General features: G+C 50.4%; 11 protein-coding genes across 13 annotated transcripts; 7 read left to right on the forward strand and 4 right to left on the reverse strand.

Moving 5' to 3' along the window:
* Positions 1 to 2,851: 2,851 nt before the first annotated feature.
* PV10_06716 (uncharacterized protein) lies at positions 2,852 to 5,371 on the reverse strand (the record flags this gene model as incomplete). The annotated part of the gene is made up of 5 exons (XM_016371540.1): positions 2,852 to 3,054; positions 3,110 to 3,828; positions 3,879 to 4,049; positions 4,104 to 4,296; positions 4,363 to 5,371. The coding sequence occupies 5 exons, from the start codon at positions 5,369 to 5,371 to the stop codon at positions 2,852 to 2,854; spliced, it is 2,295 nt and encodes a 764-aa protein (XP_016223833.1).
* Positions 5,372 to 6,113: 742 nt separating this feature from the next.
* PV10_06717 (uncharacterized protein) lies at positions 6,114 to 7,323 on the forward strand (the record flags this gene model as incomplete). The annotated part of the gene is made up of 2 exons (XM_016371541.1): positions 6,114 to 6,300; positions 6,371 to 7,323. The coding sequence occupies 2 exons, from the start codon at positions 6,114 to 6,116 to the stop codon at positions 7,321 to 7,323; spliced, it is 1,140 nt and encodes a 379-aa protein (XP_016223834.1).
* A 3,476-nt stretch (positions 7,324 to 10,799) lies between these two features.
* On the forward strand, positions 10,800 to 12,550 carry PV10_06718 (uncharacterized protein; the record flags this gene model as incomplete). Its single annotated transcript, XM_016371542.1, has 9 exons — positions 10,800 to 10,810; positions 10,885 to 10,922; positions 10,990 to 11,244; positions 11,313 to 11,938; positions 11,994 to 12,108; positions 12,162 to 12,212; positions 12,277 to 12,302; positions 12,366 to 12,439; positions 12,496 to 12,550. 9 exons carry the CDS (start codon positions 10,800 to 10,802, stop codon positions 12,548 to 12,550), a joined length of 1,251 nt encoding a protein of 416 aa, XP_016223835.1.
* Positions 12,551 to 13,368: 818 nt separating this feature from the next.
* PV10_06719 (uncharacterized protein) lies at positions 13,369 to 14,714 on the forward strand. The gene has a single exon (XM_016371543.1). The coding sequence runs from the start codon at positions 13,580 to 13,582 to the stop codon at positions 14,648 to 14,650; it is 1,071 nt and encodes a 356-aa protein (XP_016223836.1). The 5' UTR covers positions 13,369 to 13,579; the 3' UTR covers positions 14,651 to 14,714.
* Positions 14,655 to 16,215, reverse strand: PV10_06720 (uncharacterized protein). Its single transcript, XM_016371544.1, has one exon. It carries the CDS (start codon positions 16,112 to 16,114, stop codon positions 14,750 to 14,752), a length of 1,365 nt encoding a protein of 454 aa, XP_016223837.1. The 5' UTR covers positions 16,115 to 16,215; the 3' UTR covers positions 14,655 to 14,749.
* Positions 16,216 to 16,546: 331 nt separating this feature from the next.
* On the forward strand, positions 16,547 to 18,751 carry PV10_06721 (uncharacterized protein; the record flags this gene model as incomplete). Its single annotated transcript, XM_016371545.1, has 1 exon — positions 16,547 to 18,751. The coding sequence occupies one exon, from the start codon at positions 16,547 to 16,549 to the stop codon at positions 18,749 to 18,751; it is 2,205 nt and encodes a 734-aa protein (XP_016223838.1).
* Positions 18,752 to 18,839: 88 nt separating this feature from the next.
* On the reverse strand, positions 18,840 to 21,976 carry PV10_06722 (uncharacterized protein). Its single transcript, XM_016371546.1, has 2 exons — positions 21,375 to 21,976; positions 18,840 to 21,321 (listed from the first exon to the last, which is right to left on the reverse strand). The coding sequence occupies exons 1-2, from the start codon at positions 21,480 to 21,482 to the stop codon at positions 19,114 to 19,116; spliced, it is 2,316 nt and encodes a 771-aa protein (XP_016223839.1). The 5' UTR covers positions 21,483 to 21,976; the 3' UTR covers positions 18,840 to 19,113.
* A 390-nt stretch (positions 21,977 to 22,366) lies between these two features.
* On the forward strand, positions 22,367 to 23,742 carry PV10_06723 (ribosomal protein L14). The gene is made up of 3 exons (XM_016371547.1): positions 22,367 to 22,453; positions 22,522 to 22,609; positions 22,674 to 23,742. The coding sequence occupies exons 1-3, from the start codon at positions 22,439 to 22,441 to the stop codon at positions 22,973 to 22,975; spliced, it is 405 nt and encodes a 134-aa protein (XP_016223840.1). The 5' UTR covers positions 22,367 to 22,438; the 3' UTR covers positions 22,976 to 23,742.
* Positions 22,910 to 24,360, reverse strand: PV10_06724. 3 transcript variants are annotated; one of them, XM_016371548.1, is made up of 4 exons: positions 23,862 to 24,360; positions 23,636 to 23,807; positions 23,370 to 23,459; positions 22,910 to 23,315 (listed from the first exon to the last, which is right to left on the reverse strand). In XM_016371548.1, the coding sequence occupies exons 1-4, from the start codon at positions 23,939 to 23,941 to the stop codon at positions 23,265 to 23,267; spliced, it is 393 nt and encodes a 130-aa protein (XP_016223841.1). In that variant the 5' UTR covers positions 23,942 to 24,360; the 3' UTR covers positions 22,910 to 23,264. The 3 variants fall into 3 exon arrangements, with proteins under 3 accessions (XP_016223841.1, XP_016223843.1, XP_016223842.1); XM_016371550.1 differs by having other exon boundaries at positions 23,370 to 23,807; XM_016371549.1 differs by having other exon boundaries at positions 22,910 to 23,807.
* A 539-nt stretch (positions 24,361 to 24,899) lies between these two features.
* Positions 24,900 to 26,626, forward strand: PV10_06725 (uncharacterized protein). Its single transcript, XM_016371551.1, has 3 exons — positions 24,900 to 25,254; positions 25,320 to 25,837; positions 25,901 to 26,626. The coding sequence occupies exons 1-3, from the start codon at positions 25,252 to 25,254 to the stop codon at positions 25,908 to 25,910; spliced, it is 531 nt and encodes a 176-aa protein (XP_016223844.1). The 5' UTR covers positions 24,900 to 25,251; the 3' UTR covers positions 25,911 to 26,626.
* A 96-nt stretch (positions 26,627 to 26,722) lies between these two features.
* Positions 26,723 to 27,475, forward strand: PV10_06726 (uncharacterized protein; the record flags this gene model as incomplete). The annotated part of the gene is made up of 2 exons (XM_016371552.1): positions 26,723 to 26,981; positions 27,035 to 27,475. 2 exons carry the CDS (start codon positions 26,723 to 26,725, stop codon positions 27,436 to 27,438), a joined length of 663 nt encoding a protein of 220 aa, XP_016223845.1. The 3' UTR covers positions 27,439 to 27,475.
* Between the last annotated feature and the right edge of the window lie 104 nt (positions 27,476 to 27,579).

The raw sequence follows: 27,579 nt of genomic DNA on the forward strand, positions 1-27,579 counted from the left end.
ACGCTTTATCATTGAAGGCAGTCGGGCGTTCACAGCCGTCGAGGGAGCTCGAATCTATATGGAAGCTGGAGACGTCATCTTGACACCGCAATGGCAATGGCATGATCATGGACATGAGGGCACTGATCCCATGATATGGCTAGATGGCTTGGATCTTCCACTTTACCATCACCTCCCAACGCACTTTGCTGAGCCTTATACGGACAGCCGCTATCCGAGCAAGTGAGATAACAAGCTTCTCCATGATGTTTTGGGCGTGCATTGACTTCCCTTATAGGCCAGTGAGCGAGACGCCACTTCGCTTTCCATGGAACGGCATGAAAAACAAACTCGATGGCCAAGGCACAGACTGGGCTCTAGAACACTATCGTGATGCTTCGGGAGACTATATCTCGGGAACACTCGGTGCCCATGCCGAAAGAGTTGCTGCGGGAAAGACATCTCCTGTACGGAGAGACACATGTGCATACATTTACCATGTTCACGCGGGCTCTGGGCATTCCGAGATTACTACAGCCAATGGACAGACCTCCACGGTCACATGGAACAAGCACGACACCTTCTCAGTCCCTGCTTGGAGTCGCATCGCTCACAGGGCCAGCACAGACGAGAATGCATATTTCTTCGTGCTATCGGACAGGCCTTTGCTTGAGAAACTGGAAATGTATGCTGCCAAACTCTGACTCAACGTTTACTCAATGCCGACGGAGCAAGGCCTAGTTTGGTCAAGTTATATAGGTGCTTTTACATCTCGAAGTATTGCACGGGAGCAGGAGAAGAAGCTGGAGCCGAATTGATAGAATAGAGAAAATACATCCCTCTAGGAGGCCAATCGAAGTCTCAGTTAGGTCTATATGCACGTCTACTGATACAGCCACACTTTATCTTTGAAGGCTTGTTTAAGCACTCTGGCGAAAAAGGGCAGAGAGCCGAGATATTTATGGTCCAAGGGCGGCCATTCGGTTTGACAGTATAGACCCAACTTTATGCTCAGCACGCAACAGGACATTTTATGATGATCTGTAGTATCCGGCGCTACGTGCTCTGTCTGCCAAAGTGTAACCTGCTGGTTGACAATTTACCCTGCGACTTGAAAGGATCTCATCAGAAGGCGACCACAAATCCGACGGAAGAGAGTCAACATGCCAGGCGCAGGCCCGACCCGTCAGTAAATGTGTTATTTAGTTTGAACCGGTCGAGATCACGTCACCACGCGACTTGGCCGAAGTTCCGGATGAGAAACCGTCTAATCCCGCGGATCTCGTTCCCCGCAAAGTCAAGACAGGCCACGATCTTGGTTAGTTGTGGTTATATGAAAGACCTACTGGTCAGGCTTTTGGACACTTCTTGGGAGAGGAATAGTCATATGCAACTGCAACTCGTCTCAGGACATCCCGAAAAAGGGAAACTCTCCTTGAAGTCTAGGGGCATCTTTGCACTTTAAACTTATAATTCACTGGCTCCCGGCCTGCGACATGGCGCCATCTGTGCTCGGACTGGAGGAACATTTCATCGGACAGGCAGTTCTTGAGTCTAGTCACGATGCAATGTTTCTAGATTCTGTCATGGAGAATCTAAGTGATCTGGGCAAGAAACGACTCCAGGATATGGACAGAGGAAACATGCATATCCAGGTCGTCTCTCACATCCCGGACGTTCAGCCACCAGCCGTGTGCCGGGCTGTCAATGACCAGCTCTCCGATGCCATCCAAAAAAGTGGCGGGCGCTTCAGAGGGTTTGCCTTTCTGCCGATGGCGACACCAGACGCTATTGCTGATGAGCTTGAACGATGTGTAAAGTCTCTTGGATTTCTGGGAGCACTAATTCCCAATCACGCAAATGGGAGGTATTACGACGAAGCGGCATACAGGGCCATGTTTGAGAAGGCACAGCAGCTAGACGTGCCGATATATCTCCACCCTACAGTTGCTGATGATTTGCAGCGCTATGCAGGGAACTACGACCGAGTTGCCCAGGATGTAATCGCAGGACCCGGCCTTTGTTGGCATACTGATGTCGCCGTACACATTCTTCGCCTTTACGCAAGTGGTCTCTTCGATGTTTATCCTCGGCTTAAGCTGATACTTGGGCACAACGGCGAGTCTCTGCCGTTCATGCTCGAGCGGGTTGACCGGATGTTCTCGAGGCGGTGGGTCTCCAAGGAGCGTGGCTTGAGGAGTTTCATGTCAGTTTGGAACGAAAACATTTGGATCACGACAAGTGGGATGTACCATCTGGGTCCTCTCAAGTGTTGCCTTGAAATGTGTAAACCCGACCGAGTGCTTTACAGTAGGTATCCCCATTTTTCTTTCAAGCAGAGAGCAACCCGCTAAACAATAACGCTCCGCAAAACCAGGCCTCGACTATCCCTTCGAAGATCCCAAGGATGGGTTGGAATTCATGAAAGTGCTCCAAAAGAGTGGTATCGTTACTGAAGAGCAATTTCACATGATCTGCGAGGGAAATGCCAGAAAATTACTCGGAATGTAGGGGAAATCGAGCTCCAGAAGCAAAGGCGGACAGTCAGGTCTCGGTGAAGCTGACGAAAACACTACCGACGTCAAGCTGATAGCCAACCATGACGGAAATGTTCTTAAGTGTCCAGGACATATAGTCCAACCGCGTGCCGATATCCTCTATGGCTCTCCTTCAGTCGTTCGGGAAAATTTGCTTCTCAATGCTGACTCCGCCCAGCTTGTCAGCCACCGAACAACACAATCTAATGGAAGGTTTTTGGGGAAGCTGCGGTTCGAATTCTGCCAGAATACATGGGCTGGGGGCTTGTTCTGACTTGGATACACATTTAGATTGCGCTGTCCTCGTGAGAACGTTGAGTCGGTAGTCGGTTGTCTCACAGACATTGGAGAGGCTCGGCTAATTCCGTCCACCCGTCAAGAAAGTTGGAGTCGTCGTTCATTAAGAACTGCCCAAAATCGGCATCCCATGGAGACGGTATGCTTTCGTCCGAGAGGAAGGGCATGTTATTGTTTGGAGGAAACGACGACTGAATAGGGGAGGCGCGATGTGGCGACTGATTTGACGAAATATTCCGTGCTAAACGACATCAGAGCCAGCTTCAAATAACTCTTTATGATTGAGGAGAACTCACTGAGTGATAGAGAGATTTGGATCATCTTTTGCAGATACTTGGAGCATCGCCGGACGATCCTGGTGTCTCTGCCAACGATGACAAGGTCCCCAAGGGCTATTTGCATGAAGAGCACCGATTCCGAAGGGGTATGTGGATCCAGGGATACCTTTCCAATCGTTTGTAAACAGACAACTCCAAATAGTACCAATGCTGCATTGAACACTGGCTCATAATCAGATTCTCGTACAATAGTGTATGGGGAAGGGCTCAACAAACTGTGGTAGATTGTAAACCACCAAGCGGGGAGCATCTCATTCTTTGCTCCTAGTGCACGTATCGTTTGGATGATGGCGATGGCCGACTCGGTACAAGCATGAATCAAAGTCTGGGCAATAGGCAATGAATACTCTGGCTGCCGGATGCCTACCCCGGAGGTCGATATATCATCGAGGAGCGTTTCTATGACTCTCCGATAAAGGAGCACACGAACCGATAGAAAGCGTATAGTCATAACAGTCTGTGGACGCGTCCACTTCCATTCGTGAGGGTGAGCCTTGTTCACTTCGCTAGTGGGAATAAGTTCGACAGCAGGATTTAATGTTTTCATCCAATCGTGGAGGTGTTCTTCAAAATCCATTATGAGGCTGAAGAGCCGATTGGGTTGGAGGTCGACGGAAGGAGTCATGTTCTGGTGGTAAAGTTTTTCAATCATGTTGCCCTGAATAAGATAGAGTTTTCTAGACGTGTGAGGGTGTATTTGGGAACAAGAATCAGAAGGTCAACCTACATTGTTGCGAGAAAGAGAGAACACGATGAGGGCTCATTAGGCGTCTGGACCGAGTGTGGATATAATTCTCCATCGTCATTTATGTCGTCGAGATTTACGTTCATGGGGAGATTGATCTGCATGTAGCTGTTGTGGATCAAAGGAGGCCTCCCATAAGCCGCACTGAGGACTCTGAAACCACCGAGTCAGTACTTGCAAGCCATAACTATGGTTGGAGACAGATACCTATCCAGCACAAAGCACATGTACCATATCCTTGTTCGGATCTCCTGCTCCAAAGGAGATATTTTCGGTGATTTGATGTTGATATGGACACCTGTCTGGAAGGCTGCCTGGACGAGAAGACCGTGTAATCTCCAAGTCTGTGCCGACTTTGAGACACCTTGAAGGTAAATAGTCATAACAGCCAGAGCTTGCACTATTCTCGCGTGGTTAGCAGTGAATAAAGCGAACCACCAAGCATTAAACCGGCTCAAGCACTCACAAGCTTCCAGGTTCGTCGGATTTGATAAGGTCCACGGCGACAGAATGAGGGCTCTTTGAAAATAGACACTTGACTCCTCTTCCTGGTGTTTTAAAGTGTCGTCTTGCCCGACACTTAGGCTTGTACCAATTGCCATAATCGCATTCAGCAGGCAGAGCCAGGATTGAGGCACACAGCTGAATCTTGTGATACTCATTTCTTCCACCATGTTGATGACTGACCTCTTGTGGATAAAAGGAAAAAACATGCCAGTAACTGAGAAGAAAGCTTCGACCATTCTGAGAATGTCTTCCTGCGGTGGCAAAATGCGAGGGTTTGGAGTTTTGTCGACTTGCGGTCCCGGCGCGACTGGGGGAGACGCCGGTCTAGACATGTTTGTCGCAAGCTGCTGTGTATGGGCATTGCGTTGTGTTGATATGGTTGTCGTCGAATCGAGGCATCGACCGATGTGACTGAAGAAAGCCGAATTCGAGGATAGGCCGAAGTGGCCGGAAGTAGACTCGTCAGCAAACGTGATGGCGCCCATTCCATCCACAGTATCCTCTCCTGGCAGCTTGTCGACACCAAATGTGGTACTATCATGTTGGGAAACCTCATTGGTGCGAGCCTCACCCACTGTTGAGGGCGGCATGTCCGACGAGAGAGGCAGGTCTTGGGGAGAGGAGGGATCATTTTGATGCTCGTGTGCTTGTACACCAATATTACGTAGCAATTCTTCAATGGATTGAAGCCTGTTCCTCATCCAATGCATTTCTCTAGCCTGAGAGGTTTGGGCTCTTGAAGGAGCACGGTATACACATTCAAAACCCAAGTCGATGCAAGTGCTGCAAGTTGGTCGGCCTCCATTACAGCGTGACTTGCGATTCTTGCAAGAGTTACACGCGACCGCAGTTCTTTGTCTCTTAGAGACAAAGACGTTGTCATCCTCGTCGCTGTAGTCCTTCCTCCGCCGTGGATTGCCGGCCAAAGGAGCTCTATTGGACGAGACTCGACCTTCCTGGGCATCCATCTTGGCAGGAGGATGTGTAAGATATCGGTTCCCACGTACTACGCGCAAGTCAGAGGTACTTTGGAAGCTCGACACAGTAACCAACACGTTGCAGTGGGAGGCCGAATGGAAGACAAAGTGAGGTGTGGGATGCCGGAGAGCTAGACCGCTGTCGGACCCTGTCAGGTACTATAGCGCAGATCATCGGCTGTGCCTTGCATTCCGCCGGGGATATTATCATGGTGCCGGCCAGCTAAAGAATGGCCCAAGTGGGGGGAGCAGTCAACCGAGGGCATCTCCTCATATGACGCACTGAAGTTCGTTGAACTTTGATAGCCTATTCCGTATAGAGGAAGAAGGTGGATTTTCACTGTGAGTTCTACCCCAGCACTCCAACATCACGGGGAAGTAAATCCAGCTCTGACACAGGAGGCATTACGAGCAACTGATAAGATGGATGGGAACGTGTTCGAGTGACCCACATGGGCCTTCCCACCCGTAATGCCCTTCCGATGATGGGGCCCTGTGGTCAGCTTGAGCGTTTGAAGAATCCAAATCTTCCACGTCCGGATGTGACAAGTCTTCCGTGGAAGACTTCCGCATCACGGCTGGGAGAGAAGGAGAGCCTAAAGATGGGCAAATGGTCGCAAGTCTCGACGCCCTGTGGACGCAGTGCAATTTTGGTTATTGTGACTTACCGGCGCTTGTGTCAAACTACAACTACAAGCCAGCAATACGGGGTCATCGAGCAACGGACGTCTGAATGAGTGATTTCACCATCCCCTGCAAGGGGATTGTCAGCTACTCGCAGCATGAATGGAAAATGGAGGACTTGTGGACTCGAGAGCCACGAGAAGACGAGTTTTTGGTCGAGATGATTGCGACGGGAATATGTCATACCGATGTCCTTGGATATGGAGGCATCTATCCACGAGTGCTGGGCCATGAAGGTATGTACCATCGAGCACTGATTGCGTGGAGAGTTGGACACTCCCTAACAAATCCCGGTCTACACCATAGGTGGCGGTCGAATCGTTAAACTGGGAAGTGAAAAGCAGCGGTCACAATTTAAAGAGGGAGATTTCGTCATTTTGTCGGCTGCTTCATGCCAAAACTGTCTCTATTGTGAGACCAAACATCCAGCATACTGCACAAATCATGCCGCCCTTACGTCCGGCGCCAACGAGGCCAACTTTGTCCTGGCTTCCGATACGTCTAAAGTGATTGGAGGTGGTTTCTTTGGCCAGTCCAGTTTCGCTTCGTTGACTCCGGTCAAAGTGAGCTGCGCCTCCAATGTGTCCGACCAAGTCAAGGATGCCGAAGAATTGAAAAGACTCGCGCCTCTGGGCTGCGGAATGATGACTGGTGCTGGCGCCATCACTCACGTTGGACAATGTGAGCCTGATGATGTGGTTGCCGTGGTTGGACTGGGAGGTGTCGGTCTGGCAGCTATTTGTGCAGCAAAACGCCGTGGCGTGAAGACCATCATTGCAGTCGACGTTTTGGAATCAAAAATCGAGATAGCTAAAACCATGGGGGCGACTGAAGGGCTCCACTCTCATCCGAAGATACTTGAGGATAAGAGACAGGATTTCCCAACAGCGCTCACGGAAGTGACTCCTCACCAACTTGGCTGTACTCATATCTTGGACACAAGCCCATCAGTAGCGGTGTTGTCGGGATGTCTAGAAGCTCTGCGGAGCAATGGCATGGTCCTCCTCGTTGGAGCCAAGCCACCTCGCGCAAAACTCGAGCTCGACATCCTCACACATATGATGCATGGCCGAAGGCTGGTCGGAGTTATTGAAGGAGATCGAGACCCGGCTGAGGCACTGCCGGAATTGGTGCAGTGGGCCCTAGATGGCTCTTTACCGGTGGATAGGATGTTGACACGCTTCCCTGCCACACAGTTTGAAGCAGCGGTCAAGGGTATGGAACAAGGAGAAGTGATAAAGAGTCTGCTGATTTGGTGAGTGACACGGAATGCAAATACAGTATTGGCTGTGTTGTTATTGGAACGCGGGTCTGTGGAGTCGTCTTCTGCAGAGGTTATCGTGCTCTTGTAGCTCAAGGTCGCTATTTGCGTCCTGAGGCCCTCTTAGATCAGCTAAGAGCTCTCATGATGACAGTCTCTGGCAGCCATAGTCTGTTTCCAGATTACCACCTTCCTGAGCAGCTGATAGCATAGGCTAGATACTACCCTCTACCTGCCCCAACGCTCGTTTTTAAGTCTCAAATACTGGTCTATCTAAATCAGTAGTATTACTAGGTACCTTGTAAGCTCTACGCACTCGCAACAGGATGGTTACATCGAGACAGGGACATTGGTTGCCGTTCTTGGACATCAGCATCATAGACCGAATGGAAACCTTCATATTCAGTGGCAGTCCGCTGCCACACAGCAAGTTGCATTATTTACATCATCGAATTCTCAAGACAATACTCGGTACCACGGAAAAGCCAGCCAAGAGGTGCCATCTACTCGCGCCGAGGAAGCCCGGCAAGCCTCCCGACCCGAGCAACTCAACTTGTCCACGGACTTGGAACAAGCCAACCGTGTCTGGTCCACAAGGGTAGAGCTTACACTTATAGTCAATAGTGTCTTCGATGAGTATCGCGTGTAAGTATTGTTTGAAGGAAGAGCGAAACAAGCCCCGTCTCTCATATTTTACCACGCACACCACACCCTTCGATAAGAACAATACAATCGCAATGGTGATCAAGCTCACTTTTGCCTGCGCGGATTATGATCGCATGAAGGCAATAGAAGACGGACGGGTAAGACCAGAAGGAATCGACCTCACGTTCCTCAACTATCGAGTAGAAGAGACGTAAGTTCAAGACAGTTTCCAGGTGAACGATATACATGATGGTAGATGTTCTGATGAATGTCCAGTTTCTTCCGTCAATTGAAGTTTCGAGAATTCGATGTGTCGGAGCTTTCGCTTTCTTCCTATGTTTTGACTCTCAATCAAGAGGTTCCACCATTTATCGCTATACCAGTGTTTCCCAGCCGCTTCTTCCGACACCAGTCGATCTATGTCAACACTCGATCAGGGATCAAGAAACCCGAGGACCTTAGGGAAAAGCGAATAGGAATACCAGAATACCAAAGTAGGTATCCAATTCGTGGAAATCAGAAGCGAGGCCAACTGACCAAAGCCTAACACGACTATAGTGACCGCTCCAGTTTGGCAACGTGGCTTGATGGAGGAAGAATTTGGCGTTCCAATTAGTGCCGTCCACTTCTTTGTTGGCAATATTGAGCCCTCGCAAGAGCAACGAAAGAATAAAGTCGTCCACTCAGTACCGGAGGATGTTTCGATAACAGCAATCAAAGCAGGACAGAACTTATCCCAGATGCTGGAGGACGGCGAAATCGACGCTCTATTCACAGCAACCAAGCCATCATCATTTCACAGGTGTGAGCATGTTACCTACCTGTTTCAGGATTTCGAACGAGTGGAAGCCGAGTATTTTCAGCGAACGAAGATCTTTCCAATTATGCATGTAATTGCACTGAAGCGAGAGGTCTATGAAAAAAATCCCTGGGTCGCGAAAACTCTACAGAAAGCCTTTGCAAAATCGCTGGACATTGCTTATGAAGCGATACTTGAACGTGGGGCTTTGCGTTATATGCTTCCATGGCTGGAGCACCACGTTGAAAGAACAAAGGTGCTGATGGGTCAGGAGAAATGGTGGCAAGACGGATTCGAGGAAAACAAACACGTTCTAGACAAGTTTCTAGAATACTCGTTCAACCAAGGACTTGCCAAGCGACGGTTCAAGCCCGAAGAATTGTTTGCTCCCAATACACTGGAGTCATATGTCGTTTAGGTAGGATTATAAAGATATATCGTCATTGAGATATGCACATCAGCCTGCACAAAGGTGGAATCAACGCCACCACGGATCCCGTGTACTCCGCTCGTTCAATATGTCGATCAGGTAAGCAGTATCGAATAGCCTCATTACTGGTTTGGAGCACAGAAAGCCGAAGGGTGCACCAGGAACGACAAATGTAAGTGGCAGTTATATCTCCGCTGGAGTGCCCAGTGAGGCAATCCTGAAAATCAATTCTTTAGTCGCGGAGACGAAGAGGCGGAAGAAACATTGTAAATATGCCAGTATCCTTGTTGATGGCAGTCAAGAATCTAGTTCCTCCTTTGGTGTATCTTCCTGATGCCTCCAATCCGCAGCTTTGAAAGCCTCTAAGGAGCTGATATGTTGAAAAATCCTTTTGACAGTCGGTAACTTGTTCAAGTCTACACCATACCTGACTCCATTCTCCACTGCCGGTGCCAGAACTACATCCGCCAGCGTCAGAGTGTTTCCATAGCTATATTTTCCAGCAAGTGGTTTAGCAATTTCTTCGAATGCTTTCAAGCCATTTCCCATGAGCTGGAAGGCCCACTCTTCCATCGACCCGCCCAATTCCTTCACGCGAAGTAAGATCCTTCGGTTTGTAGGAGGCTGAACATCTCCAGCCACGAGGTTCACCAAATCTCGTACATGAGCCCTTCCGACCACATCAGTCACTGGAGGAAGAAGCGGCGTCCTGTCCGGAAATGCTTCCTCAAAAAACTCCAAAATGGCCACTGACTGCTTGATTGAGAAACTAGGAACGGTCTGCGCGCCTTGGTCCTTAGGAGTTACTGTCAGCACCGGTACAGTGCCGTTTGGGTTCAGCTGAAGAAAATCTTCTTTGAACTGTTCATCTTTCCTGACATTGACGTAGTGAAAGCGAACTGGGATATTTTTCAACTCCGCTGCGGTACGGACACGGGCGGTGCTTGTAGATCTGAAAAATGTATAAAGTGCGAAGTCGGCCTGGTCGAAGGCCATGTTGAATAACGAAAAAATCTTGATACTGGCGTAACGGCAACTCATCGCACAACAGATGATAGATCATTAATATCATTTAGGGCTGTGGGGTACTGAGCAGGTAATAGTATCGGATCGGATTTGCCTATCCGACGGTTAGTACATGGCCTCACCGGATGGGCGCCCTGTTCCCCGATGCCACCGAAGCCTGGCTCAAAGTCTCGGAATTACTACCTCTCCTAATCCGTGGCAAACGTCAGCGATCCCATGCGATGCATTTGGGTGAAAAGGCATATTTTCACGGGTCCTCGCATATCTTGAATTGCAAGTCATTGTAACCGAAGCACTGTCTCTCCCACTCCAACAATGACGGCCCCCGAAAGTACTCCTTCATCCGGTTCGGGGTTGGTTTCTCTGCTACCTCTCTCGGGGTTAATAATGAAGCCAGCGTTGATCCCCGCCATCTTCCTTCTTGCCTGTTGCTGCTATGTCGTTTACGAAGTGTACTTTTCCCCGTTGGCGAACATCCCTGGACCTCTAGTCGCTCGTTTCACCAACTTCTGGTGGTTGCGAGTGGTTTTGAGGAGAAAGGTGCACTTGGATACGATCGAATTACACAGGCAATATGGCCCTCTTGTTCGCATAGGCCCGAATGAAGTGTTGTTGCGCTCCATCATGAAGTTTTTGAACCTATGCTGACAGGATCATAGATCGGTGGCCGATTTGGAAGCGTTCAAGATCATTTACGGTACTCTTCCGAGCTCAAAGATTTGCAGTCTGTCAAGAGAAATGTAATCTAATGACTGTAATTGTAGGAGCTGGCAAGAGTTATAATAAGTCCGAGTTCTACAGACCCTTCAAAGCAAAATTGAAGTGGAATCTTACGGCTGAGCAAGATGAGAAGGTGCATGCCTTCAATCGACGACAAGTCAGCCAAACATACTCTATGGCATCCACAAAGACCCTGGAGGTCTACGTGGACAATGTGGTGAAGTTCTTTCTGGACTACCTGAGCAAAGATGTAGACAAGACAATCGACTTGGGTCGTGCACTGCAATATTTTGCAATAGGTATGACCTTTGCTGCTACCCTCAAACCCTTTTGGTTGCAGCTCTCCATGCCGACTTAACTCTCCCAGACAGTATCACGGAGATCAGTTTCTCCAAACGTTGGGGCTTCATCGAAAATGGCGATGTTGGCGGCATCCTCGCCTTGTCCAAGGTGGTTCTCGCAAGCGGTGCGTGGATCGGAGTCATTCCCTGGCTGTACCATATTCACCAGTTCTTCGCTCCCGTCATCGGCAATTGGCTAGGAGCCACCAGGCGCAGCACCGAATTTGGTGGCCTGGCTACAAGGACGATAGCAGAACATAAGGAGCAAGAACATAATCACAAGGATATCTGTACCTATCTTCAAGAAATTCGACGCAAGAAACCCGATTCCTTTTCGGAGCACGGACTCGTCGATGTACTTACCAGCAACATCTTCGCTGGTTCCGATACGACGGCAATTGCACTCAGAGCGATGATCTACTATTTGTTGACATCTCCGGAAGCTTTGAAAATATTTCTTGACGAACTAAACGAGCGGCACGCAGCGGGATCCATCAGCGAATTCACCCGTTTTGAGGAAGCGGAAGCCTGGCCGTATCTCCAAGCGGTCATGTATGAGGCGCTACGGCTTCATCCTCCTTTCGCAATCAATCTTCCACGTGTTGTTCCGGCTGGTGGCCTTTCAGTTGGTGAATTCTTTCTACCAGAAGGCGTGAGTCTTTTACAGCGCACATTGTTGAAAAGATTCCCCCTAACACTTTCGATAGACCATCGTCGGCTCCAATGCCTGGGTTATTCATCGTCAGGAAACAGCTTTTGGAGATGAAGCCGATAAGTTTAGGCCTGAACGATGGCTAGATCCTGTCCGCAAGGCTGAGATGCGTAAGTTACACATAAGCGGCGACTCATGTTGCAGTACATTGATGCATCCACAGAAAGATATTTCTTCTCTTTCGGGGGCGGATCTCGGACCTGCCTGGGCAGAAGTAAGTTGTTCTCACGATCTTCATGTTGCAATGCATCAGAGACAGCTCTAATTCCTTCGTATAGATGTCGTTTGGCTCGAAATGTCAAAGGTAACGAAGGACACCACTCGAGCGACAATAGTTCTCCATGCTAATTCTCTATCTGTCCGCCAGCTTCTGCCTTCTCTCTTCTTACGCTTCAACATTCGGCTCGCAGATCCTACGAAGGCTATGCCTGTCAAAAACTAGTATGTGGCCCAGTCTAAATGAATGTTTCCGACTTGCTGATCCTGTTTGTGCTCAGTTTCCTGGCCTTCCAGGAAGGACCCGAGGTTATCTTAAGCCCAAAACGGGCCTGAAAGATGGACCCCCAGTATGTACTTGTAGTGCAAGCTAGGATGTGTGCGTATAGGTCATCATATTAGACCTTTCGATCAAGGATTTATAGATCAGCTGCTTCGACCGAAGGGAAGTGGTGTCCACAACGGTCGTGTGTAACCATTTGTTTTGGACAATGTGTCTCCTGTCGTGGTCTATGCTATCAGCCATGAAGATCTACCTGCGGCGGCGCGTTATTCCCCCCTGTTAGGAATGCAATAGGGAGTAGGCAGGATGACTAGTACAAATTTTTCCTGTTGAAATGACCGGGTCCATCCAAGGTTATCAACCTCAAGGAATACACAACAAGTGATGTGCTGAGGACCATGACAGAGAAAGACTCGCGATGCTTCTTCTTCCCAATGGCATAGTGTCTTAGGATGGCGTAATGAGGCGTCGCAAAGAAAGCTCGAGAGTCTCTATCTGTTCTGATTGGTAACATAGCACTAAGACTCAATGTCAGGGGAATAATAGTATTTAAGCTGGGCTACCTAGCCCACTTAGTTGTGAACACGCCAACACAAAGGCTCGGTGTCAAAAGTGTTATAGCTGGCCGCAGTAGCAGGATATTGGCCCATCCTGAGTCCATTTTTGAAAAAATTGAATATCTAGCTGCAGATGGTCGACAGTTGGTCGCTGTCGTTAGCATGGACTGTGGATTTGATACGAAGAGGCTGCTCCTGCCACAGTTGAAGTCGAAAGAAAGGGGGAGTCATCACGTGATTACGTGATTGGATATTCGCCCCGCAAGACTTTTCGCCGCAGTTTGTGAATCTCAAGTCACTAAAAATTACCACCCTCTTGCCAGACAGACGCACATCCAGTGACGCACATGAACCTAGAGCTGTTCTCAGCCCTTTGATGGCAAGGAAGTGATGGACATCAGGATCAATATCAAGAGCGCGACAGCAGTCTCCTGGGTCGAGACTCCGGATTGAGAACCCACGGCCTTCGAACACACGTCCTCCCAACCCTCAATCTCTCACCATCATTACCTTTGAACCGCCAAGATGCAGGGATTCAACATGGGTCGTTACGTCCCGCCGGACCTTGAGGGTGTGGTCTCGGCAAACAGGGCGTCAGGAAAGGGACACGCACTGGGTTCAAGAGCGTCGAAACTTGCGACCGAGGGGATCCTGATCGTTAGATTCGAGTGTCCATTTGCCATCTGGTGCACCAACTGTCACCCGGAACAGATCATCGGGCAAGGTGTGAGGTTCAATGCGGAAAAGAGGAAAGTAGGGAATTACCTTTCAACGCCCATCTGGTCTTTCAGATTCAAGCACACTGTTTGCGGTGGGTGGATCGAGGTCCGGACTGACCCGAAGAATGCCGAATACCTTGTCATTGAGGGTGGACGGAGAAGGGACTACGGGGCCGAACGAGATTGGGAAGACGACCAAGATGGCGGAGAGGCCGAGGTGCGGTTCGGCAGCAGACCAGGCGCGTCGGAGGAAGAGAAGCAGAGAATGGAGCGTGATGGCGGGTTCGGGGTCATGGAGAATAAGGTCAAGGACAAGACAGTGGCCGATGGCCGAAAGAGACGGATTGAGGAATTGATGGTGGCGAGTGACAAGAACTGGGCCGACCCCTATGCGATGAGCAAGAAGTTGAGGGCTGATTTTCGGATCGGCAGACGGCAACGACAGCAAGACCAGCGCACTGGCGACGCCCTGCAGGACAAGTTTGGCCTCGAGGTCGAAATGCTCGCCGAGCTGCCCGAGGACCACGAGCGCGTCAAGTATATCGATTTCGGCCAGAAAGACGAGTCGTCCAGCTCGACCAGGCCTATGTTCGTCCCAGTGCGGGAGTCGCTACCCTCGCGTGCAAAGAAGGCCTCGAAACATGACCACAAAGATCACCTCCAGACCACGCTGAGGACTAATACGCGAATAGCAACCGACCCTTTTCTGCGAGAAGGCATCCCTTGGAAGCCTAGAGTAAAGCGGAAGCGGGAAGAGCCAGAAGCAGACTTGTCAGAAGCGTTACGGGAAAACGATCACGAACATAAGCGTCAAGCAGGAAACCAGGACAAACGTAATACTCTTTCGCTAGTTGGTTACGATTCGGATTCATCATGATACCCCGGACTGTTTCGTCCATGTTTATATCTGGTTCATAGTCATACACACGTTATATAACAGATGCCATTTTTCTGCATGCGCTTGCAGCTGTGTTCATTACGGTCTGGACGAGTTTGGACCTCGGGAGAGTTCGTTCAACGCCGGCATTGGACGTCGCTGCGAAGGGACGAATCCTCCTCTTGGTGGTGGAGCGGCACGGCTTTGGCTAGCCCACGGTGCTTGAGTTACGCCGTTGACAAATCCTGCGGGCGCCTGAGCCGCTGGTCTTGCCCAAGGAGCCGCTGTAGAAGGAGATCCAGCAAGGCCGTTAGATGGATACGCGCCAGGCCGGACGGCGCTGGGCGCGTGGGTGTCGGTCGGATGTCGTAGAGGTTGGCTAGAAGCATGTGTCGATGATGGTGGAGGCTTTGCATTGGGATCCTTCTCCCATCGAAACAACGACCCAAAGGGGAAGTGTTGGACTACGGGGAATTTGGACAAGACCTCTGCATTGTACATCTTGATCATCCCCTTATTGATCTTTCCCCAGCCATCTTTGATCCCCGATATGTCGAACAACATTGGGCTGTGTTCCCAGAATGGTCCTCTTTTCACATCATAGATGAATGCAATTGCCGAGAAATACATGTTTGAGTCCTTCTCCTTGTCGACCAGGTTTGCTTTGGTGACAGATGAGGAATCGGGGGCGTCAGGGAGTGATCCTTCTATCGGAGTTTCGTCGGTCTCGGTGATGGCTGGCGCCAATTGCGCAGATCCGAAGACGTATGGTAGGAATGAATTGTCATCTAATCCCCAGACTCCATGTGAGCCCGCCGGCTCGAGTGTGTAGGTCTTGATCAACTTTCTGACGAGCGACAAGTAAAGTTCAAAGATACCAAGAACAATGCTCCTCTCCTCGACACCCGGTTGCGCTCCCGAGAAAAAGCCCAGTTTCCAAAGACAGGCAAGAAATGCAATGAAACTAAGCTCATGACCCGTTCCGTAGTCCAGTCGTTGAGGACTTCCAAAACTGCCCAGGAGATATGGGCCCAATTCGACAAAGGCAGAATTCAACTCCTCTGGGAGGTATTCGGCGAGAAGATCATCTATCTGGTCTTCTACCAGTTTCGACCATCTGCGAAAACTGATATTGCCAAATCGCCTGGGGCCAGTGTCTGGAGGAACCTCATCGACCAGATCGATCAATTTATTCAAAAGAGCTCGTATCGATTGAATAGGAAAGGAGAATGTGACGTCTTTGGATTGCAATGGCCAGGTGGTCGTTTTGATGGCACCATCAACATCATGCTTTCGTGGTAAGACGGATCGATTCAACTGTAGTATAAAAGTCATGATGTCTCGGTATGCAGTAGAGGTCAAAAAGAAGGTGACATCTGTGCCATCATGGATGCGTTTGACTGGTTTCTCGAAAACATGCCCCTCCAAGCCATCCAACCTGTCCAGAACGGGAAATTCGCCCATGATAAATGTTGGATGGGATCGCCACGGGCTGTTCGGTCATGTGATTCTTGTCATGGATGGCTCAATACTGTACGAGATCGAGGAAGATGGATGAAGTGCTGTCTAAGATTGGGAACCTGATGAAGGAGGAGATGAAGACTGCATGTTGGTTGGTATAATCGGCCATTCTTTATACAGCGGACCAAAACACCATACACGTAGTCGCGTATGTCACGTGGACACCATCTCCGAGGCACCAAACGTGTCAACACTCAGCCGTATGTTATTACAGCGCATCATGAACTCTACTACCGCGACTCCGCGTTTGTATGAAACACAATAATCAAACTCCCAACAATCTCTATATCAACGACGCGCAAGTAGACTTGAGCCTGGCGCTGATGTTGATCGCCTACTGAACGCGATCCTACATTTTAGGTTGTGCGCCGCAAGATGAGTCGATCTACTCGAATTTCCACCCCTGGCCGAGACGAGAATGCCAAAGAAGTGACAGCCATCATGAACGACCTCGCCGAGAGCAAGACAAACACTCCTTCGAAGCGCAAAGTGGGCGCAGAGGATCCAAGAGTCCTACCTAATGCCACACCTAAGCGAAGAGTCACCTTGCAGCTGACTTCTGCACCCAACACTGTCTCACCCCGCCGCTCGTCTAGCCGGTTACGATCTCGAGTCTCTTTACCAGTGGTAACCCCAGTATTTCGCGCTGATCAAGTACAAATACCAGTCGAAGAACATGACACACGACCGCGCATGGAGCCAATCAAGAAGCTGAGGCCATTGAATAAACAGAAAGAAACCACCGACTCTCCGTTCAAAGGCTACGGTGTATTAGACCCCAAGGGGAATGCCCGTGTGAATCTGGACGACTCACCTGCGAATAATACTCGAGGAAGATGGCTGGGAAAGATCTCACAGTCCTTACAGAAGACTAGGAATACCTCTGGGAAACCTATCAAAACCCTAAAGCGGGTCAAGGGTCAGGGCCGCAACTTGCCCACCCGGTTAGTCAGGAATTCCATCATGGAGGAGGATCCGATCGAGGCCGCAGCGCGAGAGCAAGATGAACCCTTGACGCCAGGACTAGGTTCGACCTTGGTAGATGGAAAAGCTACTGCAGGAGCTTTGTCTCGCAGCAACCGATTCTCCCCTCTAAAAGCTGATACCAGACGTGGCAAGAGCAAAAAGGCAGATTTATCCCACCTCGTTGACTCTGAACAGATCAACCATCTTGAAAAGGAGTCACGCGATGATGATGCCGATGAGCCTTCCAACACGTATAATGAAGAAGGTGAGGGTAATAGGGCCCCACAATCCATCATCCAGCTTGCAGAACAGACCACAAAGGTACCTTCCCCATCGAAAGCTATTGCACAAGACATAGGCGATGAGGATGGCGTGGAAATAGCGACTCCGGACGCCGGAGTCTCGCATCCAGAGACCGCAAGGGACAGAAGAACCAGAATTCAGGCTGAAAAGGAAAAGATTGAAAGGGCGCGCATCCTTCAAGAGCGCGCACTCAAAGGCGTCAAAGAGGCCGTCAAGTACCATGGTCTCGCAGTACCCTGGACTGAGCTCCTCACAGCCATGCTGGAAATCGAAAGGAGTCGGTCGACAAGTTCGCCGACTTCTATTCAAGGGAGAGGAGCCCATCGTCCACTGGCCGAGCTATTCTCCCACTACCGAGACCTCGCAAGAGACGAGCCTGCAGATCCGGCAACAGCAGCCGAGTCCATTGGCAACAACCTTCGTATGCTCAAGGAAAGAATCGAACACGGACGAGAACTCCAGCTTCGTGCTGAAGTCCGGACACGAATGGAACGAGAAGAGTTAGGAGAAGACATGTACCAGCATATCTTACCTGGGACGATCAGGCTGGCGAAAATGATACTCAAGGCTCGCTTCAGGGATGAGCAATTAGGTTTCCACGCCCATAAAGAAATCATGCGAGTTCTCGACCTGATACAGAACGTCGTTTCCATCTGCAGAGAGTGGACACCACGGCCCAGCCTCGAAGAGGGAATCAAAGCTCTGACCCGTACCACGATTAGGAAAAGCGTCCACAGCTTAATAGTTACTTACGAATATGCATTGACCGAGCGCCACCGAGAGATATATCTCCGCGAATTCAACGCGAGGCGAGCGGCAGAATTACAGGAATGGAACATGACCCTGGCGCGCAAACGAGCAGAGATCACGCAGCGACATCAAGCGTCACAATTCAACCCGCAGCCATCTCGGATCCTGCACACTGAACCACTTGTGGTCATGCAGAAAGACTGGCCGCAGCATCCCCGTGACCAAGTCCTTGACATCGACGACATTGTGATCGCTCCGCAGGGGGACGTGAGGACGCTCTCGGCTCCCATCCCAGACCTTGAGCCAGAAGAGTGGAGTGAGGAAGAAACGGTGGCACTGGTGAACGCACTGCAGCAGTACACCTCGCCCAGGACACGGTTCCATGATATCATGGCTGACCAGGGATGTGCGCCGTACGGCGTCCTCGCCCGCTTCGACATAAACGATCTTGTTGCCAGGGCCAAATGGATCAAGGCCAGTATGAGGACCCAGCTTGAAGGGTGTGCCCACGAGGCTCCCTTGGGTAGTGATTTCGATTTCCTGCGCTCCGTTCCAGGGTGAAAATGAAGGTCAATGGCATGAACTTGATATACACCCTCGGCACTATCCTACGGGGTTGGGCCTACTGTTGGGAAATGCATCATCCAGTCTTGTCAGTCAGTCTGATAGATCAGCCTTCTACCAGGGCAAATATTGGTAGTACATACAAGCATATTCCTGCTCTATGGAGCGGTTCAAGCATTACTAACATTACTGGCATTCCATGTTGTCGTCTCAGGAATGCCGCCGTATCCCAGTCAGCCATGAATAATCGATGCCTAATAATACCCGAATCATGTGGTCCCAACGCCTCGTCCCATGCCCATGCAATGTGTGACATGCCTCATGTACTACACCTCGTCGATATCAGGGTGCCACCCTGATCAACCTCGATCTGTATAAACACCCACTGGACGCGTAACAAACCGGTTACTTCTTCGTCTTGCATCATCGGGCGTGGCAGATCCATTGCTCTCACTCGCATCTCGTGCCGAACTTTCAGTGCCCTGGCCACGTGACCCAGCTCGTAAACGAGCCTCCAACCGAGCCAACACCCTGTCGCCCGCTTCTCTGGCCTTTTCTGCAGCTTGCAACAGTCCCTTGCGTGTCAGATCCCGCTCCTCTTCTGGAAGGACGAATCTATGGATGGTTCGGTGATCCATCACTCGTTCTTCCTCGTCACCTCCACCTTCAACCCAAGTTCCTTTACCGGTTCGGCCATGCCTTCGATATGCACTGTATTCTACCGCTGGTGCATCTCGCTTTTTACTTTGCGTCTTGCGTTCAAGCAATTTTCGGGGGTCGGGGTCCGTTTTGGGCCATGGAAATCCGTACAGCATACTGTGGCGTTCACATCGTGGACATTCTCGTCGGGTTTGGTACCCGTTGGGTTGAATGAAGAATCCGTAGCATTTGGTGTTGTGACATTCTACCCAGCGATCGTGGGGTTGCGCAAGAAGCTTTCGTGTCAGGATGTAATCGCCGGCAATGCGAATTGTGCCGGTGACTGGATGAACGGTCAACGACGCAACGGTTGCGGATGTGCTGTTCTGTTCTATAGATGGCAGTACTTGATTCTCACCAGGCGAAGTAGAAAATCCCGGTCCGTGGACGTCTCTGGTGACGGTAGTTGTTGTCAGGGTTGAGACCACATGTGGAATTACAACTTCTTGTCCAGCTGTTTCCGTGACAAGCTCTGGGAGAGTCGATTGTTCGCTGATCATATTGTTCGCAATGGATGGAGGCTCCTGCGGCTCATTCTGCCCAATGATGATAGTATCTTCATCTGTCTCAACCTTGGTTGTTTCGACGGACTCAACTTTGATCGTCACGTGGCTTTCCTGGTCCTGGGATTCCGGGTCGGTTCGATTAGCCCCAAGAACAGAATCGAGGCTTGAAGGAGAAGTAGGCGCAGGCGACAACGGAGATCTTGAGGTCTTGCCCAATAGTCGGGCTGCCATCTTGCTTTCGCGGGCACTGTCTGACGGCTTGGGAGGATCTATCGGTTTTTCCTCAACGGGAGTTATCTGACCGAGTCCTTCTGGAAGGGCAGAAGCGGAGAAGCAATGAGAGGGGCGGACGTCAATCTCCTCAGACCGAGATGGACTATGAGGTGGTGATAGAGCCGGTTGCGACTTGGTGGGCTGAGCAGCTACGATCGGTGGCATTTGTAATTCAGCACTGGCGCTCATATCTGCATTGTCTGCAACATCTGCATCCGGGCCCGCAGGGGGGGTCCAAGACTGCTGCAATTTGGACGGAGACTGGGTAGATTTCTGTATCTTCTTGGCGGGTCCGGAAGACAAGGACGAAGGTGTTGATTCAGGATCGTACTTTCGCTTCAGGTTGCGCGTCTTTGAAGCAGATCTACTGGCCGGGCCAGGGGTAGAGAGTTGGCTTCCAGGCTCTAGTGCAGGGTTCGTTGGAGTCCACCCATTTCGCTCCAAGATTTCACAGGTGTGACACAGGCAATCAATATTGTTTGGCCCAAAGTAATCGTCTCCATATGACACGGTGATCTCGTCGCCGACCTCGATATTTTTCATGGCGACAACTTCCATGCCATCCGGCCCCGTTGTGACTAAGCGACCATTTGCATCGCAGTCATGATTGGCGAAGCGAGCAGGTCCGAGGAAAATGGATGAGTTCTTCTTGCGGCTGGAGACAACAATGCTGAAGTTGCGATTTGTCATATCCAGGTCAGCGGACTCCTCGGTCGTCAGGGGGACGAGCGTTCCAATGAGGTATTTGACTTTGTCCCCCTGCTTGATCCTCCGTCGAGCTGTGACGGCAGCCTCGTATGTGACGATAGTATACCGATTTGTGGTGGAAACCTCCCAAGCACAGTCGGTGCTGTACAGCGCTATGTATTTGCGAAGATGCGAGAGAAAGCGTTCCTTTTCAATTTTGGTGCGTAAACTTTTCTTGTATCTTCTCAATCCGGGGAGTGCAAGCAAGGCCTTTTCCGCGCCGGCGAGGTCTTTGTCGACAATGACCTTCTGGAGGAGAATTTTGGGAACCTCTTCCTCCTTGATACCACGAATGGGGAAATGCTTGGCCCGGTTCTTTCGTATACGCGCTTTGTAGTACGCCTAGAGGGATGTGTAAGTTAAAAAACATGGTGAAAGTCGAGGAAACAACCAACATTATCAATGAGGACATCTGAGCAGACATCGTCGTGGGCAGCCAGCTCAGCAAGAGACAGGCGTTGAGCTTTGTCAGCCTCGAAAGACTTATTTTTTTTACCACCCATATTGCAACTGGGTGAGGAGATGACCTCTTGTCACGACCTAGTTGACGCTTTTGGGGGATGATGGACAGGACTCGGAATTTGGAGAGAAAGACTAGTGTTCTGACACGACAAGGAAGGGATTGACCGACAACGAGTGGAGGAGGTTGCAGTTGGTGATATATGCAGTCCTGTAACGCGATGTGAGATCAGGCCAGCCCGATGTTGACAACAGCAGGTTCAAGAAAATGAGCGTGTTGCGACAGAGGCATAGTGGTCGCGTCAGGTCTTTGGGTGACTGGGGGTCCGGAAGGACGGGGCTGATCAACATAAACAACTGTTCATGCAACGAGTGGGGAGGACAAGAGAATGACTTGCACTGGTATTCTGCTGGCTGAGGAAATACCAATTTTGTTAGAGGGAAAACCAGGGAGTGAGAGAGGGTGGAGGAAGAGGGGCCACATATGGGATGGACGAGAAGACAGCGAAAGGGCTGAGGATAGAGGAGAGAAGGACTTTTGTGGAGGTTGAAATAACAGAAGATGCGGCAGTGGGGGTCCAGAGACACGTAGGCGCTGCTGGGGGCTTTGATAGTGAAAGGTCGCCTGGAAGACACGGCTGAACGCGCCTAAAAGAGTGCGATGTTTGGGTGCAGTTCAGCTTGTCCGGCCTGTATGCACAGCTAATGCACCCTACGAAAGGGCATCAGCCTCAAAGGGGGTTAGGGGCAAACTCCAGCCACGCAGCCCAGCTTTTTAAGTATGGATCCCGCCGCCAGAATCTCCAGGCGGTTGTTGGTAACCAATTGAGATGAGGAATTGGTCAACCAATCATCACCACCGCGCACCAGCTCCACCTCTTCACTTCTGAGAGATTTTGATTCAACTCTCATCATCAGTATTATTATACATTGACCTCCAAAGCCACCAAAGCCCAACTACAGAGCCCTCAGTCAGTCTCGACCACAACATGCTGCCACGATGATACAGCTTAAAGTGAGAATTCTTCCCTCCTTCGCTTCGTGTGTGTCTAGACTTTGGATCTAACCTTAGTACCATTACAGACGATGCTTAACTGCATCGACAACTCGGGCGCTGCTGTCGTCGAATGCGTTGCCGTGATGAGAAAGAAGACGAGTGCTGCGAATATTGGTATATACTGGCCCAGGGACTCGGACGGATCATCATGAGTGATACTGATTGTGTACCCGAACAGGTGACAGAATCATCGTGGTCGTGCAGAAACAGAGAAGCTTCGGCCCCGACAATCCAGGTGGCACAAGTCTGGGGATTTCCAACAAGGTTCGGAGAGGCGATATTCGACACGCTGTGGTGGTGAGGGCGAAAAAAGAACAACGGAGGCCAGACGGAAGTTTGGTCAAATTCGATGACAACGCATGCGTGCTCATCAACAAGAACGGCGATCCCATTGGAACACGATTGTCTAGTGTGGTTGGGGCGGAACTACGGGATAAGAAATGGTCCAAGATTCTATCGTTGGCTCCCATGCACATATGATTGCGAACACAAAGCGCTGTCTTTTACACAGGTCATTTGTCGTCCGTCGTTCAACGACTGAGTACCATGTCCCTCTAGTGGTGACGTGGGATTGAACGAGACGCGGTGCATCTCAAATGTAATCAACATCTGTACAAATACCCATCACCATGACAAACTCCAAGATTCGAAACCCATGGTATCATGATGCAATCATCGAGTCATGCCGTTGGCAACCCAAACCCTTCCCACCCACCGAAGCGCCCAGTTTCATGTTTTTAAAAGCTTTCAGCGAAGCCCCAACGCCATACTAAACCGATGTGTAGACATGATTGCACGCGATGCAGACGTAGTAGAGTTTCTGTCATCAGGTCAATTGAATGGTCAGGAGGATGAAGATGGACGAGGCACATACCATTCCAGTGTCAGCGGCTCGTTGCTGGGACTGGAAATACACGGCTTCCTCCTCTCGACATTTGGGGCAGATCTGCTTGGCTCGAGGGAGCTGTGGAAAAGCAAAGAGAAGTTGTCAGCCAGAGATTCTGAGTGCAAGAAAATCAGGTGACAAGCAAGAACTCATGGGAGACCACATTGAAAGCATTTCAACTGATCACCACACAGGGTACAAAGATGAGGGCTGCTGAACAAGTCGGATGATTCGGTGGGTGGTGAATCACGCACAGTAGGATCGTTAGCAACATCCGTCGTCACTCCAGCCGTCTCTTGTACAGTAGCCCCCAGATGTTGTCGAAAGGTGCAGGCCGAGTCGTGGGTGGTGGTTGCGTGGCAAGCCTTGCAGATGTAGAGGAGTGTCGAGGTGGCTCGGTCCTCTTTAGGGTAGAGAAGATTGGAACTGCAAAGAAATGAATTAGTTTCGTCTATAAAGAATAGAATTTAGGTGACTGACCACTCTTGACAAAATCTATAATTGACTTCGCCTCGCTTGCTATCGCCCTCGCTGGCGGCGGGGGAGGGTGCGGCTGACATGACAACTGATTGCACCAAGGTATGGGAGATGTCGCTGTTGATCGAGATGGTCCTTGAGACAGATGGGATAAGGGAGGACGAAGGGGGTGGAGGGGTTGAAGGCCAAATGGTGATTAGTGAGGGTGGTAAGAAATTGTGTTTATTCGAGTCGTGGCAGATATTGCAGACGAAGGGTTGATGATGGATGATAGGCTGTTTGGCGAAAAGGCGAATCCGAGGGAACTTTTTACTGACGGAGTACGGAGTACCTAGTCTGAAAGTATTCGTACCCCTCAGGCAGAGGGTATGTGGCGCGTTTGTGGCAACCTTAGCTACTCCTCCTTAGGTAGGTACCTATTCTTTTAGGCCCGAGGAGGTGCCTAAACTTACGCAGTACTAGAAACCAGTAGTAATGCTGCTTGTCTGTGTTTTCATTGTTGTTTCTGGGAGAACTGGGAGACCAGCCCATTGGGTGCAAGGCGCATTTTATTTCTTCAGTGTCGAGTCACGAGGGCTAACGACTGCTGACTCCCTGAGCTTCACCTGCAGGTACAATCCAGGCGTGCGAGTCATCTCGATTGTCCATGTGACTGGTTGTTAAGGTGGCTACGTTAGGTGGCTATGCGTCTACCCTCTCAAACTCTGGGGTTGCTCTAATGCTTGATTGCGAGCACCAGCCCAGGTGACACAGTGAGTCATTCAAAGCAGAAACATGTATGAGGTCATTTACTCAGTATGTAGGAAGGAATGAACTGTGCGTATGACTACTGCTCCAAGCTAAGATCGTTTTCAAGCATTTCTTTTTTGATGTGAGCAATGCGCTAGGAGATGGCAATTCGATAGGGTTCGCTAAGGAGGGTCGCCCCTGGAAACCCCAACCCTATGGACGGAGGGGGCGCCTCGGGCTTCTTACAGTACCTAAGTAGCTGGGGTTGCCCAGGAACTTGTTTCTGAGGGACGATTATTAGAGATCTCAGTAGGCACGGCTAGGCTTAATAATGGCCTTCGGCTCCTCAACCCCGCCATTATTCCATGGTTGTTACCTCTGTCTGTGCCTGTCCTAGGCTTTGCTGTTGATCAGCATTACGTGGTACTTAGAACGCATGTCCCTCAAGTTATCTGCCCCTCAGCCATCTATTATTATTGTCGCATTGCGTGCCCCATGTCGGTGTGTCTGCGCCCGCCTCACTCCAACGTGACTACCAGACAATTTCGACGATCGTTCCTACCTTTAACGTTCAACCATTTTGATCGACGACAATAATCATCTTCTACAATCCATCCTCGTGTCAGACTCACGCAAACCCATCAGCAACGTCATTGTCATCATCATGGTATGCTCTCCCGTCTTCCTCAATCGTCCTTCCATCTTACCTCGTCCCTCCACTAACGCTGACAGACCGAGACTGGCTTGCCTCCAGACTGGGAGGTCCGACATTCCAACTCAAAAAACTTGCCATACTACTTCAACTCCAAGACGCATGAGTCGAGATGGGAGCCACCCGAGGACGCCGACACAGATAAACTCAAGATCTACATGGCCCAGCATCACAGTTCTGCCAACACCCGTATCGATGGAACTGCGTCGGATGGCAAGATTCGAGCCGCCCATCTCCTTGTCAAACACAGTGGCAGTCGCCGGCCCTCGAGTTGGAGAGAAACAAATATTACACGGTCCAAGGAGGACGCCATAGAGCTGCTCAAAGGCTATGAAGAACAGATCCGCTCCGGATCAACCACTCTGGGCGATCTTGCCGTGTCCGAGTCGGATTGCAGCAGTGCCCGCAAGAGAGGTGACTTGGGCTTCTTTGGCAAAGGTCAGATGCAGAAGGAATTCGAAGATGCTGCCTTTGCCCTACAGCCCGGCGAGATGAGTGGAGTGGTGGAGACGGCTTCGGGCGTCCATCTGATCGAACGGTTAGCTTGACCATGCTGGCTTGTCGCTCATCCCTTCATGCTTATTACTGACTCCGAGTCCAGGATCCAATAGGTTCGTTGATTCGAAAACATAACATGTGAACCATGTTTAAGTGTGGGAGTCAAGGCATCCACCGCAAAATGTGTATATTGCCTTCCATCCTAGGCCAACAGTCTGACATGGACTTTGTGCATTGGGTGAAATTTTGCTTTTCCAGCTACTGGGATCTGCTGCGCATCAATTTCAACATGGAACTTTGTTTCTCCTCCTTTTCTTCTCATCAGCATGTGTGAACTCGGTGGGTCGCGTTGCCTGCTGTTTCTCTAGCCCACTGTCTTCTGCCGAGGATTTGGCTTACTTGGCTGCCCGGGCCATGTTACGACTGCCTTATTCTCAACCCGGCAGACAGTCATGTCATTGCGAGTCTGTCTAGTACGGCCGGCAAGGTCATTTCTGGCATCACCAATCCGAGGTGGGTTCCAGGTCAGGCCTGTTTTTGGTTTAACGGTATTGTGGATACGACAGGCATACATGTGAGCTCTGCAGGAATACCATGGTTTAGCAGAATCAGCATCGGCAGCACGACCCCGGCTCACTCATTACCCGCTACCAAACAGGTAACCTTGTACCTTGGTCCCTCTCATCACTCCGTCAGGAATCCTCCGCCAATCACCATGTTGACCTATCCCTTCTCATCCGTCGCCTCTTCATTCTCTATCATGATTATACCATCTGCTCGCCATCGACTCGACTATAAATATGACACTGTCCACCCTCAGCCACTTGCCGTTCCTGCTCATGAATCACTGCGCCTGATTAATTCCTTGCATTTGAGAAGCTAACTATTGGCACTCGTTCCTATCTTGTTGCACACTCGTCATACAATGACGTCCTTTATGCCACCCGACGCTCTATTTCTTGCACCTCCACATTCTCATGACCCGTGCGACGTTTCACATTTTGCTGCTCTGCCCCAATCAATGCTCCAACAGCTGCCCGAGTCGGTACAAATGGCGCTCTGGACACTCCAAGAGTCAACATCCATTATGTACGCGTCTTATGTAAGATTGCAAGAGCTCATCGAGGAGCGGTTTGACCGACTTGTCCCACTGCCCTACTCCCCCGGTTCGGTCATGATGAAATGTGAGCCTATGCACAGCTGCCGCTAGAAGAAGGTTCCTACTAAATTGACCAAGACTCTGAGGAAGCTTACTTCAATTATGTCAACCATTGTGCAGCTGAGAAGCGCTACTTGATCGAGGACGCCTTCCCTGATTGGCGGCACAAAGCATCCAGGGCTGGCCTGAACAAGTACCACGCACTCAGTGTGACATTTGGCGGTAGACAAATGACTATTGCCGAGTGGTTCGCGCAGTTGCAAACGGCCGTCACCTTTTGGTGCCAACAAGCACGGGCGATTACACTCCCCGATTTTGACACCACGATACTCGAACTCGAATCCGAGACCACATCGCCATCAAGCGACATTTCCGAAGAGGACACTGCAGACATGATGAGCTTGCCGATGCGAGCCCTAAGACACCCACTGGACCCGGAGGGATTCAGGCTGGAGATCACGGCTGCGTTAGAAGCGCTATAGACCCAGCAAGCTGAGGTCAGGTGCTCGAAGCTAGCGCTGGTGGGAGGAGGAGACGTGGCATTCCAGGGATGCCTCTCCCCTCTTTGTCAAGTCCCCCCAGGGTGTTTGTGTAACAGTTGTGCATGTTGCAAAGGATAATGC

Source organism: Exophiala mesophila (assembly GCF_000836275.1).
Source record: "Exophiala mesophila strain CBS 40295 unplaced genomic scaffold supercont1.4, whole genome shotgun sequence".
Classification (NCBI taxonomy): Eukaryota; Fungi; Ascomycota; class Eurotiomycetes; order Chaetothyriales; family Herpotrichiellaceae; genus Exophiala; species Exophiala mesophila.

Coding starts and splice junctions, on each gene's coding strand:
- PV10_06719 (XM_016371543.1), top strand. CDS start 13,580: ATGCAGGGATTCAACATGGGTCGTTACGTCCCGCCGGACCTTGAGGGT.
- PV10_06720 (XM_016371544.1), bottom strand. CDS start 16,114: ATGGGCGAATTTCCCGTTCTGGACAGGTTGGATGGCTTGGAGGGGCAT.
- PV10_06722 (XM_016371546.1), bottom strand. CDS start 21,482: ATGGGTGGTAAAAAAAATAAGTCTTTCGAGGCTGACAAAGCTCAACGC. Junction 21,322..21,374: donor CAGATGTCCTCATTGATAAT/GTTGGTTGTTTC, acceptor ACATCCCTCTAG/GCGTACTACAAAGCGCGTAT.
- PV10_06723 (XM_016371547.1), top strand. Junction 22,610..22,673: donor GACGAGTGCTGCGAATATTG/GTATATACTGGC, acceptor GTACCCGAACAG/GTGACAGAATCATCGTGGTC.
- PV10_06724 (XM_016371548.1), bottom strand. CDS start 23,941: ATGTCAGCCGCACCCTCCCCCGCCGCCAGCGAGGGCGATAGCAAGCGA. Junction 23,808..23,861: donor TATAGATTTTGTCAAGAGTG/GTCAGTCACCTA, acceptor ATTTCTTTGCAG/TTCCAATCTTCTCTACCCTA. Junction 23,316..23,369: donor GAGCCGCTGACACTGGAATG/GTATGTGCCTCG, acceptor ACCTGATGACAG/AAACTCTACTACGTCTGCAT.